Source organism: Eleutherodactylus coqui, chromosome 7 (genome assembly GCF_035609145.1).
Source record: "Eleutherodactylus coqui strain aEleCoq1 chromosome 7, aEleCoq1.hap1, whole genome shotgun sequence".
In the NCBI taxonomy this organism is placed as follows: domain Eukaryota; kingdom Metazoa; phylum Chordata; class Amphibia; order Anura; family Eleutherodactylidae; genus Eleutherodactylus; species Eleutherodactylus coqui.
This window is the reverse complement of record NC_089843.1, coordinates 221,446,495-221,466,158: the sequence shown is the minus strand read 5'-3', so window position 1 is coordinate 221,466,158 and position 19,664 is coordinate 221,446,495. Positions and strand designations below refer to the sequence as shown.

General features: G+C 45.8%; 1 protein-coding gene across 1 annotated transcript in view; it reads right to left on the bottom strand.

Moving 5' to 3' along the window:
• Window positions 1–7,793: 7,793 nt before the first annotated feature.
• The window catches only part of CHAF1A (chromatin assembly factor 1 subunit A), a 65,629-nt gene continuing 53,758 nt past the window's right edge, over window positions 7,794–19,664 (bottom strand). Inside the window, exons 10-14 of the mRNA XM_066574456.1 lie at window positions 18,166–18,267; window positions 17,537–17,786; window positions 11,958–12,424; window positions 8,775–8,874; window positions 7,794–8,027 (exon numbers count right to left, since the gene is read on the bottom strand). Of these exons, the coding sequence (XP_066430553.1) occupies window positions 7,957–8,027; window positions 8,775–8,874; window positions 11,958–12,424; window positions 17,537–17,786; window positions 18,166–18,267 (990 nt within the window). The 3' untranslated portion in view covers window positions 7,794–7,956. The remainder of the gene's footprint in view (window positions 8,028–8,774; window positions 8,875–11,957; window positions 12,425–17,536; window positions 17,787–18,165; window positions 18,268–19,664) is intronic.

Here is a 19,664-nt window from a genome sequence, read left to right as displayed (position 1 = left end):
GCTAAGTTGCGAGAATTAGCCCCAACCCCCTTTCATTGCAAATAGTGCAGAGGGGTGGAGAGGGGGCGGGAGCTCAGTTCCTGCTCCTGGCTCTTCCATCCTCCCCCCCCCCCCCTGCACATGAGGACGACGTATATTGGCTCGGCGTGAAAACCGAGCCGATATACGGTCGTGGGAATGCAGCCTCAAGCTGTTTGCTTGTGGTCCATCCCAGAGGTAGAGGGTTTATGCCCATCACTGCCCACCATGATTCCCTCTCTGCAGTTCTGCATACATCTGCTTTATTTGAACGATATATCGCACTTTACAAACGCTGATACTAATTTATCATTTGCTTATATATATAAGATAACCCTGGGGATTTCCTGAATAGGATGATTGGACTCTTTCATAGTCAATGCAAATGGGTTCCTGATCTCTACCATATAGGCAATATAGGGACTAGAGATGAGCGAGCGTACTCGGAAAAGCACTACTCGCTCGAGTAATGTGCTTTATCTGAGTATCGCTGTGCTCGTCCCTGAAGATTCGGGTGGCGGCACGGAGCGGGGAGCTGCAGGGGAGAGCGGGGAGGAACGGAGGGGAGATCTTTCTCTCCCTCTCTCCCGCCCGCTCTCCCCTGCTCCCCGCTGCGACTCACCTGTCAGCCGCAGCGGCACCCGAATCTTCAGGGACGAGCACAGCGATACTCGGATAAAGCCAATAGATACGATACATAACTAGCCTCCTGACCACTAAAGGGATGGACCTTGTTAATTGGGCAATATTGGCATCTTAATAACTGCCCACACGAGGTACGGCGGCACCGCTGGCAGGACAATGTTAGGTGTCTCATCTCTGGTAACAAATCCGGGTGAAGAACACCAATCCTCCTATATAGTCAATCAAATCTGTAAGGTAGCCGAGCACTGTAAATTAAGAGAAACGTGGCCACTTATTGGGCCGTGTCCCTATAACCGCTATATACTCCTTCAGGACTTAGGATTTAAGAGGGTGATTATGACCCATCTCCCTATTAGAATAACTTGTGCAGCAACATCCTCAGATTGTATCCCGACAGCCTTGACATCTTATTGATTCTATTCAGAGTCCGGCACGCCCAATAAGCACTTTAAATCTCCCGAAGATCCGCCCCACTGGCGATGAAACGCGTTGAGTCTTGTATTTGAGCTTGGACTACTTCAGTCTCCATACCGAGCCTGTACTACTAATTGATCTGTTTTTTGAATGGTGGCACGTCGTATGCTCACCATCTAGAGAATACGACCGTCTGTTTGAGCCACGGATTGCAGCTGGAACCATGACTAATTAACCCCTTCCAATCCACTGTCTGACGTCTAAAGACATTATGATTTAAGGCTGTACAGCTATGATGTTGGAAGACGTCCGTCGGGGTTCTCTTACTGTATATTGCCAGCCTCTCTGCTGTCGGAGCCTATCCAACGTGTCACCTCATGCAGTACTGGCTTTAGCCAGAATATAGCGCCATTGTATAACAGCAGAACAAGAGTAAGCCTCCTAGGAAAACCCGGATACAAATTGGATTGGAAAGGGTTAATGACTGTTTCTGATTTGAGGCATTTAGAAAAATAATAATACCCGTCTTGGGTTTAACCACGAACCATCTATAGACCCAAACATCAGTCAGTCTGTTGTGTATGTGTATAGCTGGGTCTAATTACTGCCCTACTGGTTGTGCCCCTAACCCATCCCCCATAGGGCGTTGACCACGAGGCAATTGTGCCCTTATATGTGTGTTTTTAAAGGATTTAGGAATAATTGTTTTAAACTTACAAGTCGGCTCTGTGAGGAGTTTATAAGTAACCCCTAGCAATCTGCTAAAGTAAAAAGACACAATAGTGACCGCGGGGGTGGTGGTGGTGGTGGTGGTAATCCGTAGGGGGTCAAAAAATAGGGCTCTCAACATCGCACAAGACGACTATCACCCATGCTGATGTTGGGTAAGTTACGTTTTAAAAAGCTTTATTGAACACAACAAACACGCACAGGAATACACAGCGACTAACACAGATATAGCCGCGGTTTTACAATAATTTACAAATTGACCAATACAATTTGAAGCAATGGTCGAGTCCTCTTTTTAGGCAGCAAGCAGGCCTGTGTTACTCCTGGAGGTGTTGGAGGGTAAGGGCAGCTATTTCCCTGCGGGCTAGCATGCGCAGAAACAGCGTTCAAGTCCATTTTCAGGTTCTGCAGAAATTTCTGTAGTCCCATCGTTGCCAATGACCGTAGAAGGTATATAAATCTCGGCCCTCGATAGCATAAAAGCATCCCTAACCGCAGAGGCAGAAGTTATGGCTCTCTGCAGCATGACCAATCAAGTTTAATATGTCTGCAAACACTATGGTAGATCTGGAGCCCTCCCTTATTTTATGCATATCTCTATATAATGGTTATACCCAGGTAATATTGCCCGGTTTGTGTGAACCTCTCTATATGGACACCGCATACCAGGTTTTTATAAAGGTTTTTACAATTCTTTAGTAATCTTGAGGTCTAATAACATTCTTCTTCTTCTGCTCCTGTGTCTTGTGTGTTGGACTTAGTGGTTTGGTGGAGCTTATATTTATACACACAGAATTTATCCATGATTAGGGCTGTTTCCCTTTTCTGTGTTTAATTATTAAGAACCAGCAGATAACGCGTTTCAGAGTAAACCAACCCCTTCATCAGACAGCCGGATTATTATAATTGCACAATACAAACCCCTCAGATTTAGGCTGCATTCACAAGAACGTATATCGTCTTGGTTTTCACGCCGAGCCGATATACGTCGTCCTCGTGTGCAGGGGGGGGGGGGGGGGGGGGGATGGAAGAGCCAGGAGCAGGCACTGAGCTCCCGCCCCCTCTCTGCCCCTCAGCACTATTTGCAATGGGGAGAGGCGGGCCGGGGGCGGGGCTAAGTTCCGAGAATTAGCCTCGGCCCGCCTCTACCCATTGCAAATAGTGCAGAGGGGCAGAGAGGGGGCGGGAGCTCAGTTCCTGCTCCTGGCTCTTCCATCCTCCCCCCCCCTCCCTGCACACGGCGTGAAAACCGAGCCGATATACGTTTGTGGGAATCCAGCCTTAGGCTACACTCTCGGCTACTCCAATAGGAATTGTGCTCCAGAAACCAGTGAAATAATTGGCTTCGCTTTGTCACATTTTGCTGGCATGATTTTTACGTGCATAAAAGCCTCTGCAAAAATGTTCGCAGTATGAAGCAGATACACATGTAACAAGCGTGTTCGCTGCGTATTGCAGGCGCCCATAGATTACATTGGTGCGTGATGCACGCCAAAATAGGACATGCTGGGTTTTCTTTTTTTAACTGTGCAGGTCCAAATGGTCCAATTCTGTAATCCATGGTGTTTAAGTCCCCATGTGAGTCTTAAAGGGGACTTTACTGACCAGCAGGATCTCAGGGTTCTTTCAGTAGCCTCTTAACATGTTTTACTATGTAATACATAATTCTAAAATGAGTTCTCAACCCAAACCCATCACCTTACATTTATCCAGATTACTCTCGCTAAACCTTTATTAAAGTGAACCTCCACTCTTTTTGTTTTTAGGTCCAATCTTCTGTAGTTCTGTTTTTATGACTTGATACAAATTTCGTTATATTGTAATTCTGTCTGCATTAGGCTCCATTAGGGGAGTTAACTGCATATGTGTTATAAAAGATATAAAAAAAGAGAACAAACAAATGTTCTCAAATAACAAACTAAAACAACCAGCATGCATCTCTTCAGCGCCCGCCGACAAGCTTTGGCTGTGTTCTGGCGCTCTCCTGCTCAGCACAGCACCACTAAGGCCAGTGATTGGATGAGGTGGTCAGGTAGCTTGCAACCTGCAAATAAAGACTGGCAGGGGGACTATTTGAGCATCTACCCGGATCGGCTGGGATGAAGATGTAATGTTCGCTTCAGTCTATTTTAGCAAACTTGCTGTTTTTCTTTATTCAAACTTGGACAGCCCCCCTTACTTGTGGAAGCTATATAAATATGTACGCAGTAACTGCCTGTAATGGTGGCTGCAGGTAATCAATAGAATTGTGTCATGACAAGAAAGGGAAAAGTTCAGTGCCAAACGTACTCTTACTATAGACCCCATCACAGTCACAGGCTCTATTTCAATGGTAGGTGGAGAAGTACTTTTAATAGGGGCTCGGACACGTGTGTGAAGTCAGTCTGTATGCAGTGCAAGGAGCCATTAGAGACCCCTGTATGGAGCCACACAGCCCCAATGCACGGCCTTTATCAGGTGTTGTATGTATGTAGATATTCTCCCTGTTACTCAGCATTATCTCCTCCAGCAATAGGTTCCCTTAGTGTTCACGGCTACAGCCTCCAACTGTACCAGGTTACTGACCTCTCCCTGTTCTAGCATTGCCTCTGCATACGCCTTCACATTTCTGGTCCCAGTCACTTGCTGAGTTGGAAGCCATGGCCATCAGTAGCCACTGATGACTTTAAGCCTGGTGGCCTACTTATAGGACAAGTTAGAATAAATCCCTCCTTCCAGATTAAGGTACATTGTTCGCTGGTCTGTTCCCAATTATTGTTTGACCCTTACCCCGACACTAGCTCTCTTTTCTGGATTTTGCTTCTGTCTTTCCCCTTGGATTTGTTACTTTGTTTTTCCTCTCCTTTGCCTTGAACCATGCCCCATGTCCTGACCACATCTCAATGTTATCCTCCATCTTTTCACATACTGACCGCCTTATGACGACCTTTGGCTACCTTCCTGATGATCAGCGCACATGCTGCCCACTTGTAACTATTCTGGGGACCCCAGACAGTGCAAAAACAACTGCAACTGAGAGGATATGGATGTCAGAGCGGCTGTGACCGCTCCGTAGTATACCGGCCAGGAGATGGAAATGGACGGGCAGTACTGGGTCAGTTGTAGAGTTTCATTCATGCTTTAGATGTATAAGAATGCCGAGGTTCATGTTTTTTGCCACTCCGTTGTTGCAGCCATGGTTTATGCGCACCTTTGATTTAATTTACTTACAGAAAGTGCTGATGGGGTTTGTTTTTCTCATTACTTGTGGTTGCATTAAACTCTCTAGTGTGTAGTGGGAAGTCATTCTGGTGGATGACAGAAGGCTGCACCGGCCATGTACAGCCATCATAGAAATGTAGGATTTACACCTAGAAATCTGGGGCAGGAAGAGCTTTCTACAGTAAAGGCACCGCTAAGAGATTTATCCAACTATTTCCAATAGACCGAAAAATTGGAAGTATAGCTCTGGGATTTCCCTGCTGTAACTCAGGAAGACTAGAATATTAGACACTTAATGCACTAAAGTCCGTTTATTTTGGTAAATTTATATGTAAAAATGGAAAAAATACAAACTATAAACCCCTCTACCTCTGTGATGGACCTGAAGCAAACCGCTTTATACAGCCTTCTCATCTTGTGAAGGCCTTGGCTATGGGCTGTATGTAACTTTATACAATATACGTAATATAATTAGGTATTTATTTCCACTGTACTTATGACTTCTATTTATGTATTCATTCTATAAGCATATATAGCTTCCTGACATAAAGGCTGTGGGGGATAAAACCTTATAATACACTCCTGGATATAGATACCTTCATGAAGGGACTGGAGATGGTCTCATAATCATACTACATTTTGCTCCGCAGAGTATATTGTGATTGGCACGTCATAGGACTGACATTTCTGCTATCCTATGCTAATTTGGCTGAACTAAAGGGGGTGGCATAATAACCTAGGCTAATGCAGGTCCCTAGGTCCAGCCTCCAGAAGGGGGCAGCTATCACATTAGCATAAGGGTCATAAAGTGACAGGGGGCGTGGTACCTGTCACTTTTCAAAAAGGGGCGGTTTGACGAGATATACCTACGCAATACTACTCCCTACATCCAATTTCTCGCCCGAACAGGTCAGCTGCACCTTAAGAACATCGCAAGAATCCGCCTCTCACTGTGGACACGATAAAAACGCTTATTGTTGCTCTCATCCACTCTCTGCTCAATTATTGCAACTCGCTGCTGATCTTCTGCATCAGACTTTCCCCCCTTCAATCCATCCTGAATGAGGCATCATCTTCCTGTCCAGCCGCTCCTCGGACGCCTCTGCCCTGTGCCGGTCACTGCAACGGCTGCCCGTTACATACAGCCTTCAATTCAAACTCAGTACTTATCGACAAAGCCCTCCACAGCACCGCCCCACCCTACATTGCCTCTCATCTTAATCCACCACCGCACCCTTAAATCCACTAATTAAATCAGATTAAGTGCCCCTTTAATTCAAACTTCTCATTCCCGCCTCCAAGACTTCTCCACAGCAGCACCAGTCCTCTGGAACGCGCTACTCCAAACTGTCCATGCAATCCCTGACAAAACTTCGGGCGTGCTCTAAAAACGCACCTCTTCAGGAAAGCCTACCATATCTCCTAAACCTAATCCCTCTGTACCCCCCTGATCACATGCTCCCTATGCTGCAATCCCTGCTAGCCACAATCACCCACCCCCCGCAGTCATACTGATGAAGCCGCTATACGGCTTAAGTCTGACCATTGTCTATATGTATCACACCCCACACTCTCCACCCCCCCATACCATGCAGATCCCCCCCCATTATCTGTAGAATGTAAGCTAGTTGGAGCAGGACCCTCACCCCTACTGTCTTCATCAATTGCTTACTACATGTAACCGGGGGTTTTGTATCTGCTCCCGTTTTGTAGGTGCTGTGTAATATGTCGGTGATAGATAATTATAAAAGGATTCTATTAGTTGAACAATACAAGCCCTCAGAGACGTCTTGTAAGGACTCAGAGCATGTTTAGACAAGTTAAAAGTTCTTCATTCAAGGTTGTTTGTACCCATCTTTTTAAAGCCTCCTTCCTTTTCCCCCTTCCCCCTGTAGTGTAGTAATGTAGTACATGGTTTGCTAGGGGTTTGCACACGAAGCACTTCTTTCTGTTTCTTATCCAGCTCATAGAGGGCAGATTAGCATTTCTGCTGCATGGACAGCCCAAGTACCAACAACGCCATTAAGGTGTGTACGCCTCATTCCCGAGCTCACTGCTGCTAAATAGAGATGAGCGAGTTTACTCGATAAGGCAAACTACTCGAGCGAGTAGTGCCTTATGGGAGTACCTGCCGGCTCATCTAAAAAAATTCAGGTGCCGGCGGGGAGGAACGGGGGTTCTCTCTCTCTCCCCCCGCAACTCACCGCTCTCCCCCCCAGTCACCCGAATCTTTTGAGACAAGCGGGCAGGTACTCGCATAAGGCACTACTCGCTCATCTCTACTGCTAAACAACGGGGTAAGATGGTCAGTCTTGAGCATTTGTCAGCCACAACTAGGAGGGGGTTGAAGAGATGCAAAATATTTCCAATATGCCGTGTTCCACTCCTTGATTTTCCACTACTGCTGTGTGAAGCTATACTGGTGTTAGAGCAGTGAATGGTCGGTCTTCCTTCAGGTTGAAGGCATCGCATGTCTACTGGATCTCCTATTCTCCATTTTGTCTTTTGTTAAGATACTCGAGTCTTTCATAACATCCATCGATGGTTTTGTGACGTAGAACACTTGCATTTGGATTGCCAAGAGCCAGAAAGGCGGCCACGGTGTCATTTGAAGGCCATCCAGCCCGCTACATGTATAGCCCAGTGCAGCCTTCTGTGATTAGATTGCAGTTAAGCCCGACGTATCAGTTTTCCATGCAGATGCAAGTAATGGTGTACAGCGGACTGATGTATTTGTGTGCAGAGGCGTCTTTACAGCGAGCAACACAGAAATCAGGGTCTTCCTGTTTTAAATTCTGCTTTATTAGAGAAAAATCATTGCTAGTACGTTCTTGGTGAATCCGTTCTATTTAATCACATCTGTATGACGTACACAATATTAAAAATGGTTTATAGATAGGTTAGCCTCTATGTATATGGCGAGATATTTACACTGCATAGTCCAGCTGGTTACGTAGCGGGCGCTGCCTTCTCATCCAGAGGTATCTCCATGCTGCAAAGTGAACTTACAGCGTTCTTATCTGGAAAAAAAGAGAAAAGTTTATGAACTTACAGCGGCCAAATAGAAAGCGATCATTTACAGGAAACGGTCAGACGCTCCCTACTGTGGGAGCCACGGGCGGCATGAAGATGGGACAGGAGCCCACATTACAGGAAGTACATGAGAAGGCTGCGGCCTTGGAGAGGGAACACTTAAACAGCCAGTAAGAAGACAGAAGCGTGTTGGCCTCCTGCCGCCCAGACTCAGAGGTTCCCCCATTTGTGTACAGTGTTTGACTCCTGCCGCCCCGCCGGCCAGACTCAGAGGTTCCCCCATTTGTGTACAGTGTTGGACTCCTGCTGCCCCGCCGGCCAGACTCAGAGGTTCCCCCATTTGTGTACAGTGTTGGCTTCCTGCCGCCCCGACTCAGAGGTTCCCCCATTTGTGTACAGTGTTGGCCTCCTGCCGCCCCGCCGGCCAGACTCAGAGGTTCCCCCATTTGTGTACAGTGTTGGCCTCCTGCCGCCCCGCCGGCCAGACTCAGAGGTTCCCCCATTTGTGTACAGTGTTGGCCTCCTGCCGCCCCGCCGGCCAGACTCAGAGGTTCCCCCATTTGTGTACAGTGTTGGCCTCCTGCCGCTCCGCCGGCCAGAGTCAGAGGTTCCCCCATTTGTGTACAGTGTTGGCCTCCTGCCGCCCCGCAGGCCAGACTCAGAGATTCCCCCATTTGTGTAAAGGAAGAGAAGTGGCTTTTCAGGTTTTGTGCAAATTTATAGAGGCGTCACACCTTTTTCATCTGGTTCCACAATTAAACAATCATCATCGTCATCATCATCATCATCCTCTTCAGTATCTGCCTGAAAGCCATCTGACTCCAATGTTGTCACCTATACCACAGAGAGAAGAATAGGTTCAATTCACAACAATTCACCCATTAAAAACCGAATTGTTTCGTTTTTCTCTTAACATTCCAGCATAACTATTGGCTCTCGCTCTACGAGTTCTTGTTTTTGTGCGATGGGTTCTCCTTGCCTCCAGTATGTAGGGTACATTAGCATTAAACTTTTTAGACTCTTGAGCCACCAATAAAAAAAGCCTCGCCAGCTCACAGGCTGAAGGCGAGCTGCAATACCTGAAGATCTACGGACGTGCGGCGCTCTTCCTGGAAGCAAGTAGCTGTACTCCGACCCCGACGGACACGGTACTATTCTACAGGGTGATGAGCGGCAACTGGGTTACATTTTATTCAATAAATTCTAAAGTTTGTTTAGTCGGTTCAAAAAATGAAAAACTAAAACCCTTGGAGTTCATTAATGCACCACAAGACCTCTGTATTCTGACAGATGTGTAGCTTTCACTTACCGTATATACTCGAGCATAAGCCGACCCGAATATAAGCAGAGGCACCTAATTATACCACAAAAATTTGGGAAAATTAGGTGCCTCAAGTAGAGCTAGACTAGGTAAAAAACAAAAAAACGCAATACTCACCTCGCAGCCGATGTCTGTGCGCCCCATGCGATTGTCTCCCCCATGCGGCAAGCTGCTCTGTAATCCTCCCCACTGTCATCTCTCTGCTAAACAGGGCTTTGAATTCCCCCGCCTTCAGCAAGTAAGCGCTGTAATTGGATTGAGCGCCAGCCAAATCACAGCCAATGATGTAATTCACTGAATGGCTGTGAATGACAGAGCATCGGCTGTGATTGGCTGGCGCTTGATCCAATCACAACGCTTACTTGCTGACGGCGGGGGAATTCAAAGCCCTATTTAGCAGAGAGATGACAGTGGGGAGGATTACACTGATTAACAGCATTTGTACTTCTGGTGTGTGATATATCAATTCTTAGGCTGGGTTCACACAGGGCGGATTTGCTGCGGTTTTGCCACAGAAGAACTGCCTCTGCGGCAAAACCGCTTCAAAGGTTATTTTTGTCTTGCGGAAATTAAAAAACAGGAGTTAGACATTTTTATGGGTTTCTTTTAGCAATTCCAAGGAATTCACAAAGGCCTTCTGCACTCAAAACAGGAGCCGGGGAGCGTGCGGTTTGCAGGGAAATTGGGATTGGAAAGGGTTAAAAATATTTACATTAGCATAATTGTATAATTTCCTACACCGTAACAATCTGGACAACTCCTTCCAAATGTTCGCCGTACATGTATGGAGAATGTCAGGCATCAATGTATAGAATGGGCTAAGAAGCCAAAGCCACTCTATACATGACAGGAGTCAGCCGACACCCGTCTGCAACGGACTACAGGTATCTCAGATGCCACTAAGTTCTGATGGCATTTAAAAGGCTCAACAGACAGAAGGGGCTCCCCATCACCTGAACGGCTCACTTACAAGATTGGGGACAGCCCTTCAGGTGTCATGGTAGCCTAGAGCCTCTATGTATCCATCTACTGCAATACTGAAGAATTGCATCATATTTTATAGGCGATCACATGACTGCTAGTTCGATTTCCCTATGGGGGTTCAAAAATTTGATTAAAAAAAATTCCCCCCAAAAATGCCAGAGCTTTTTATTCAATTAGTAAAAGTAAAAAAATATTAAGTTCAAAAATGCTTTTCCAGTCACATAAAAAATTTGATATCCTTGTCCCCAAATGTCCAATTTATTAAAATATTCCATTTATCCTACATTGTGAATGCATTTTTTGTTTCCAATGGCTACGCCAAAATTGCACTTTTGGTCACCAAGAAAAAAAAATTAAATAAAAACACGACCAAAAAGTTGTATACTCCAAAACAGTACCAATACAAGTTAGATTGCTCCGCACAAAAAACCTCGGCTGGATTGATGGAAAAATAAAATGGTAGAATAGTGGTCAAAAGATGGCGGCAGAAAGTTTTGTTTTTTTTCCTCTCCCACAAAAAGCTGCAGGGGGCAAATAGAAGTCCCTGATGGACACAACCGCATGCTGATCATTTAAAATCAATTACAGTAATGGGTTAATTGGAGAAACATGAAAGTGATGGACAAAAAACAAGGTAAAAAACTGCAAATGTTTAATTTAGTTTCTCCGCTCCAGGAGTCGATCAGAGAACTGCAAATCCCCACCGGGAGCTAGCGCCAATGCGAACAAGCCCCTATATGTGGATTCTCACTACCCAGGTGAGCTGTAAAGGCTTCAGTCGTGAATATATGGGGTAAACAATATCCAGCAGACGGGTGCATGCCGCATTCTGCACTGCATGTAGCTTCTACATCTTGTACATTTCGGTATGCATAGGGATATATTTTAGGGAGTTCAATTACCTACAGGGTCATAATTCCTCAGATGTCTTAAGCATTTCCTGCGCACTCCGGTCGCTTTCACACGGCTGAGAAAATCATGTGAGATTTGTGCGTTGCAAGACATGCAAATCTCGCATTAATATGAACCCCATTCTTTTAATTGGAGTCTTATACATTGCGATATAGGGAAAAAAAGAATTGTGGCATGTCCCATCTTTGGAACGTCTCGCCCATTGTTTTCAATGGGGTCAGAGAAAGCGCTCGCCCGTGTGCAATCAGCCTCATGCGCATGATCTCTGCCGGTTTGCAATGTACCTGCAGGTCTGCAAGGTTTTACTATGAAAGAAAAAAAAAAAAACACTTGACAATTGCCCTAGTTTCTACATTATGGAAACCCTTTCCAATGACTGCAGGCACGTGCAGCCTTCGCCCCTCATAGGCTGCTGTGACCCCCCCATGCTTTAGTGTAGCACAGGACTTCCTCCAACATTACCCTCCCATTAAAGAGAGCCAGGAGGCGGTACCCGGTCAGGAGGATATACACCAGAGTATTCATGCTTTACAGAACTCCAGAGGTTCCAGCCAAGATCTCTCCGTTTGCAGTCCCACCTACAATGTAATCGCATTCACTCCTGTGTGTTCATCTATTTAGGTCAGACAGCTTATTACAAATATTTCGGTTCTGAAGAAGTTTCTAAAGGAACAGGGTTACCTCTGTATTCAATACTCACATCCCTTACGGTTCCCAAAGCCTTGGTCTTTTTCATAAATTTGGTAATGGGCATGCTGCCGGCAGCCTTCCTCTTGCTGGACGTGGCGGGTGTCTGCGCCCCGCTGGTACCACTCTCATCTCTGCTACACAAATTCACCTGGGTGATATAAGTCCACTGGCACGGCACGGGCAGGCCTTCCTGCTGGAAGCTCTTCAACACGTCGGCGTGCACGTACCAACAGAGGCGATGATCTGGGCGCTTCTCGTAGACAGAATTCTCAGAGATTATGCGCTTCAAGCGAGCTTTTGAAGGTAGGTTAATGTTGGGGTGATTCTGGGAGTTCGGGCTTACAGTTTCACAAGCTGTGGGGCTTCCAGCATCACCGAATGAGAAGACGCCACGCTGACAGCACTCTTGGAACTCCTTAATGATGGTTTTGCTTCCATGAACATTTCCGTGTAGCAAGGGAAGGAGATGTAGAAGGACTGCAAAGGAAAACAAAATAGCGCTTTTGAGTTTGAGAGGTTTGTGGCAAAATCTACAAAAACTAAACAAAAAGAACAAAAACAGACTATATTTACTAATATATGACAGCTTGCAATACAACATTTATAACATTGTGTCTCATTCATTGATTCTAAGAAATACAGACCAGTACAACCCAAAACTCACATCTGAACCAAATCTGGGATTGACAAGGCAACTGTTAGGTGGATTCATAACTAGCTGAGTGATCGTACTCAATGAGAGGTCATAAATGGCTGCACATCTAAGTGGAAGAATGTAACAAGTGGGGACCACAAGGCTCTGTCCTGGGCCCAGTGTTGGTCAACATTTTTATAAATGATCTGGAGGAGGGAATTGTGGGAAACTGATCAAATCTGACGACAACACAAAGCTAGGAGGGATAGCCAACACTAGGGGAGAGAGAGAGGGAGAGTATTCAAAAAGATCTAGAAAAGCTTGAACAGTGGGCAGCGACTAACAGAATGGTACTTAATAAGGAAAAATGCAAAGTCCTACATCTGGGCAAGAAAAATGAAGAAAGCACATACATAATGGGAGGAATTGGGCTAAGCAGCAGCACATGTGAAAAAGACTTGGGTATACCAATACGTCATAGACTGAACATGAGTCAACAATGTGATGCAGCAGCCAAAAAGGCAAACAATTCTGTGATGTATTAAGAGAAGCATAGAGTCTAGATCACGTGAGGTCATTATCCCCTCTACTCTTCCTTAGTCAGACCTCATCTGGAATACTGGGTCCAGTTCTGGGCACCCCACTTTATACAAGACATAGACAAACTGGAGCAAGTTCAGAGAAGAGTTACCAAGATGGTGAGCGGTCTGCAAATCATGTCCTATGAGGAACGGTTAAACGATCTGGGAATGTTTAGCAGAAGAGAAGGCTGAGAGGAGACTTAATAGCTGTCTGCACTGTGACAGCCCTTCAGATATTTGTAGAGGGATCAGCCCTATTCTGATCTGTACAAGGAAAGACTAGAAGCAATGGGATGAAACTGAAAGGGAGGAGACACAGATTAGATATTAGACAGTGAGGGGGGATCAATGAGTGGAACAGGTTGCCACGGGAGGTGGTGAGTTATCCCTCAATCAAAGTCTCCAGATGATGGACAGACATCTGTCTGGGATGATTTAGTGATCCTGCACTGAGCAGGGGGTTGGACCCGATGACCCCGGAGGCCCCTTCTAACTACCATTCTGGGATTCTATGATTACATTCATGAGTGGCTTCAAAAATTTGAAGCATCTTACAGTTTAACCCCTTCCCGCGCCAGGGCGCAAGTTTACGTCCTGGCAGCGGGGTACTTCCCGCAACAGGGCGTAAACGTACGTCCTGGGGATAGCGCAAGATCACTTATGATCTTGCGCTATCCAGCAGCGGGAGCTGGCTGTCAGTCATAGCTGGCCTCCCGCTGCAACAGCGGGGGTGCATCGGAGATGCGCCCCACGCTGTTAACCCCTTCCCTACCGCGATCTATGTAGATCGTGGCATGGGAGAGGTTCACAGAGGGAGTGTGCTCCGTCTGTGACGTCACCGGGCTCTCGCGATAAAATTGCAGAGAGCCGGCTGGTTGCCATGGAAACAGGACGCCAGACACTGGCGTCCTGTATTGCCATAGCCTGTGATCGCTGTATAAAAGAGATAAGGACAGGCAGGGCAGCAGCCCTGCCATGCCTTATCACAGCGATCATCAGTGCTGTACTGTAAGTCCCCCAGAGGGACACAACTTGTGTAAAAAAAGAAAAAAAAAAACACCTTTCCTCACGCTTTTTCTCATATTAGCATAAAAAAAAAAAAAAAAAAAAAAAAGGTTACAAAAATATTAAAACCCCGCATATTTGGTATTGTCGAGTCTGTGACACATACAATAAGCTGCACAAGCTTTAGACTGCGCACGGAAAAAAGCGTTAAAAATAAAAAAAAGTTATGACTTGAAAAATGGAGAAGAAAATATGCCAAAAATCATCGGGTCCTTAAGCCCAAAATAGGCCGTGTCATTAAGGGATTAAAGAAAAATGATTCAACTCTAAGACATACGACCATCTAGCGTCTTACACTTAGTATCTTTTTACATCAGTGTACAACCTTAACCCCTTAAGGACATGGCCCTCCACCCCACCATTCTCGTTTTCTCCTACCCCTTTTTAAAAAAAAACGTAACTCTTATTTACCCATTGATGTCGCCGTATGAGGGCTTGTTTTTGCGGGACGAGTTGTGTTTCTCAAAAGGTTCTATTTAATTTACCATAAAATGGACTGAAACCTTTTTTTAAAAATGCTCAATGGAGTAAAATGGAAAAAACAAAAACAAAAAGAATCCTGCCATCTTTGGTTACATCTTGTTTCTACGGCGCACAAACTGCAACAAAAACAACCTGATAACCTTATTCTACGGGTCGGCACGGTTACTATGATGCCAAGTTTATATGTATTTTTTTTGCTGTACAACTTTTTCCCCCCCAAAGATATTTAATTTAAAGTTACTTTCTGCGCGCCCTCATTTATTTTTCTGTTGGCATAGTTGTGTGAGGGCTCACTTTCTGCGGGATGTCCTGCAGTTTGCATGGTACCATTTTTGAATACTTACAACTTTTTGATTGCTTTTTATTGCATTTTTTTCTTGGACAGGGTGACCAAAGAAGCGCATTTCTGCCTTTTTTCTTCTTCTTCAGACGATGTTCACCGTGCAGGGTAAATAATGCGTTACTTTGATAAATTCGACTTTTACGGACACAGCGATACCAATTTTGCTTTACTATTTAGATTATTTTATTATAGATATGGGAGGGGGGGGGGGGGGGGGGAATAAAAGTTTAATAATAATAATCAATAAAAAAACTTTTTTTTTTATTCCCAGACAGGACATTAACCTGTGATGTCTTGATCGCTCCTGCAGTATGATGCAATGCCGTAGCATTACATTATACTGCGGTCTGACAGGCATTCTATCAAGTCACCCCACGGGCATGGCTTGATGGACATTATGCCATTATAGACCTGGGGCCTTTTAGGGCCACAGCTGCCATGACAACCACACGGCAACCCGTGAGCTCATCGTGGGGGACCCTTTAAATCATTATTTAAAGGTTTAACAGCTTGAATTAGCTGTGCGGTATATCGGAGCTGTTTCGGTCAAGTGCTAGCTGTAACAAAGAGCTGGTGCCCGCTTTGTATGGAGGGGGATCGCCCCGCAATCTCCCTCCATACACACCCTAAAGCTGCAGGATGCAACAGTACGTCGTGTAGAGTTAAGGGGTTAAAGTGTATCTGGGTTTGCACCCAGTTTGAGCGCTGAATTCAGCTTCCCTTGTAGATTTTCTTATTTTATTCCTGCCCAGCTGTTTGTAAACCCCCTTACAGGTAGGGGACGCTACATAACCAGCCATTCTGCCATTCCTTGGCTGACCACTAGACCGCCAGTGAATGCATGTCCCTGTGTTACATGTATAACTAGCAGCCCCATGTCTGTTACTAGAAAATCCAAATGCCCAATGACAGGCAGTGGAATGCAAAAAGGAGCAGCAAGAAGGACCCCTAGTGGCGAGCACTTCACACGCTTCTCAGTGCTAAAACTATAAAATGCCAATAGTACATTACAATAGTGATGCCGCACGCGGGCTGTGAGGAGCACAAGGTGTGTGAAGCATTGTGTGGCCATTTGTTTTTCAAAGCATCTGTGGTTAAAACTGCAGGACATGAAAGGCTTCCTTCCGGTTCAGCACTAGTCGGCTTCACAGCAGCTCATCTACAGGTCTTTGGGAATGTAGAAGAATTCAGCCAGTTTGGCTTTGAGGCAATATCACCAATATCCTCGGCAAACTAAAGCCAACTGGAAGCTACCGGTTTTTCTCCCACTTTCAGAAAAAAAAAAATCATAACTTCTTTATCCATCGCTGTCTGACGGCTTGTTTTTTGCGGGGGGAGTTCTATTTTTCTCTGGTATCATTTAATGTGAAAAACATTAAACATTTTTTAAGTGAAGTGAAATTGGGGAAAACAATGCTATTCTGCCATCTTTGGGGTCTTGTTTTTTTTACTGGCAAAAATGCCATTTGCAAATGAACAATGTACGATTCTCGTTAGTCGCTGGCTAAAATTTAAACTGAATGATTATCGTTAAGTGTCGCTCGTTTGAAAGCAGCATTGTTTCACAACTGCCCATTAGTTGACTAGGCAGCGAGTTAATGGGAACACCGTGCCATGATTAATTGTCCATCTAAAAGGTATTCTCACTGTTTATCTAAACTTTGAGTCTGTGCCAGTTTCCCCGTTTTAGGTCATGTCCCCCTCCCAACCCCCCATGATGCTTGATGACAGATGGGACCATTATGCATATGTTCTGGGACTGCAGTGTCCTGTGAGACTACTGGACGGAGGTTCTCATATTCATGGAGTCTCACCTGGGGGCCCCTAGGATCCTGCACTCTGGGGTGTGCCTCGTCGGACTTGTTGGAAACCTCCCTGTGCCTGGGACAACCCACACCTTATATAAGTTGCTGCTTTTTTATGCTAAAAAGGTGATATTGTTAAACTTGAGGCACCCAGAGAGGCCGATCAGGAGGGCATTGATCCAGGAGGTAAATTCTGTGATTCCTATGTATAAGCTGATGTATACGGCCAGGGAATGCCCGTTGAAGTTTGATAAGATCTGGGGTGCATGGGTCAGCTGCCCTGCAGCGATGGGGAAGGGGATCTGCCTGACTGTTGTGTGGGGATGAGTGGAGAGTACCTGCTTGACCTAAAAACTGTTTTCTATCCTTTCCTTTTTGTTTAAAAAAAAAAGGAATGATAATTCTCCCCCCCCCCCCCCCCATGGCTGCTTTTGTTATATTTGCAAAAAGTTTAATAAAAACATTAAAGAAAAAACAAAAAAGTGCTTGCACCCGAAATACCACCATTCTAAAATGAATGAGGGATGTTGACCTAGGACAGAGTGTCCACCTGCCCCCTGCACAGCCCATGCTCAGGTGACACATGTGACTTCTCCAGGGGATGACATACAATGCCCAGAGATTTCTTGTGCAGGTATTTATATGTAGGAAGGTTTTAAAAACACACACACTCCTTACTTTCTTTGTCTTGTAAGCTCTTGCTGGCGGTCACGTCTTGCGCAGCGTTCTCCTCAGCAGCAGCGGGATCTATTAGACATACAGCAAACTTCTGGAGGAAGCGAGTCTCTGCAGAACAGTTGCCAAGCCAAACACACCCAACAACTAATGGCTTCAGAACATTAATTTTCTTCCCCTTGGACTGCAGCTCATCCCATTCCTTTGCTTTCAGCCTTTGTTGTACCTTCTGATTTTCTGGATTTTTACATTCCTACAAAATAGTTAAGCAGAAAAGTTTGAAAAAAATAAAAATAAAAATTGCACTTAGGCCGGCTTCAGAGGAGCGAGAAACATGCGTGAGATCTGTGCGCTGCGAGACACAAATCCTGCACGAATATGAACCCCAGTCTTATGAGTGGGGTCATACACAAGCAATGTTTTCTTGTATGGCACATGTTTTCAATGGGGCCGGCATCCGCACACCACATGCTGGGGGCACACGATGCGAGATCTCCCACTGAAAATGGTAGGATGGGCCTCCTGTGAACATCATGCTGAACAGCCTAGTGTACAGCCAGGCTATAGCAGTCGTGCGGACCCCAGTCAATGACATGTGCAAGAAATACAGATCAACAGAAAACAACCCTCACCTCGTCTGATATTCCACCTTCATCCTCTGATAAGTAACCATGTGGTACAAAGAATCCATCGTCATCTTCATCGTCTTCCTTAGTGTCATCATCATCTTCGTCCTACAAGAAATCAATGGCAATTCACAAAAGAAGTTTACCTGAAAACCAAGTGACAGCTCTGATCAGACGTGTACATTAGAGCCCGTTAGGAACAATTGTACAGAAAGGTCTGGTCAAGGATCACGGTCTGGTCAAGGATCACGGTCTGGTCAAGGATCACGGTCTGGTCAAGGATCACGGTCTGGTCAAGGATCACGGTCTGGTCAAGGATCACGGTCTGGTCAAGGATCACGGTCTGGTCAAGGATCACGGTCTGGTCAAGGATCACGGTCTGGTCAAGGATCACGGTCTGGTCAAGGATCACGGTCTGGTCAAGGATCACGGTCTGGTCAAGGATCACGGTCTGGTCAAGGATCACGGTCTGGTCAAGGATCACGGTCTGGTCAAGGATCACGGTCTGGTCAAGGATCACGGTCTGGTCAAGGATCACGGTCTGGTCAAGGATCACGGTCTGGTCAAGGATCACGGTCTGGTCAAGGATCACGGTCTGGTCAAGGATCACGGTCTGGTCAAGGATCACGGTCTGGTCAAGGATCACGGTCTGGTCAAGGATCACGGTCTGGTCAAGGATCACGGTCTGGTCAAGGATCACGGTCTGGTCAAGGATCACGGTCTGGTCAAGGATCACGGTCTGGTCAAGGATCACGGTCTGGTCAAGGATCACGGTCTGGTCAAGGATCACGGTCTGGTCAAGGATCACGGTCTGGTCAAGGATCACGGTCTGGTCAAGGATCACGGTCTGGTCAAGGATCACGGTCTGGTCAAGGATCACGGTCTGGTCAAGGATCACGGTCTGGTCAAGGATCACGGTCTGGTCAAGGATCACGGTCTGGTCAAGGATCACGGTCTGGTCAAGGATCACGGTCTGGTCAAGGATCACGGTCTGGTCAAGGATCACGGTCTGGTCAAGGATCACGGTCTGGTCAAGGATCACGGTCTGGTCAAGGATCAAGGTCTGGTCAAGGATCAAGGTCTGGTCAAGGATAAAGGTCTGGTCAAGGATAAAGGTCTGGTCAAGGATAAAGGTCTGGTCAAGGATAAAGGTCTGGTCAAGGATAAAGGTCTGGTCAAGGATAAAGGTCTGGTCAAGGATAAAGGTCTGGTCAAGGATAAAGGTCTGGTCAAGGATAAAGGTCTGGTCAAGGATAAAGGCCTGGTCAAGGATAAAGGCCTGGTCAAGGATAAAGGCCTGGTCAAGGATAAAGGCCTGGTCAAGGATAAAGGCCTGGTCAAGGATAAAGGTCTGGTCAAGGATAAAGGTCTGGTCAAGGATAAAGGTCTGGTAAAGGATAAAGGTCTGGTAAAGGATAAAGGTCTTCTCGCTTTGTTTGATAACTTCTTTTTTTCTCAAGAATTTGAAAGATCAGTCAAACTAATCGTGCATAAACCAAACCGTG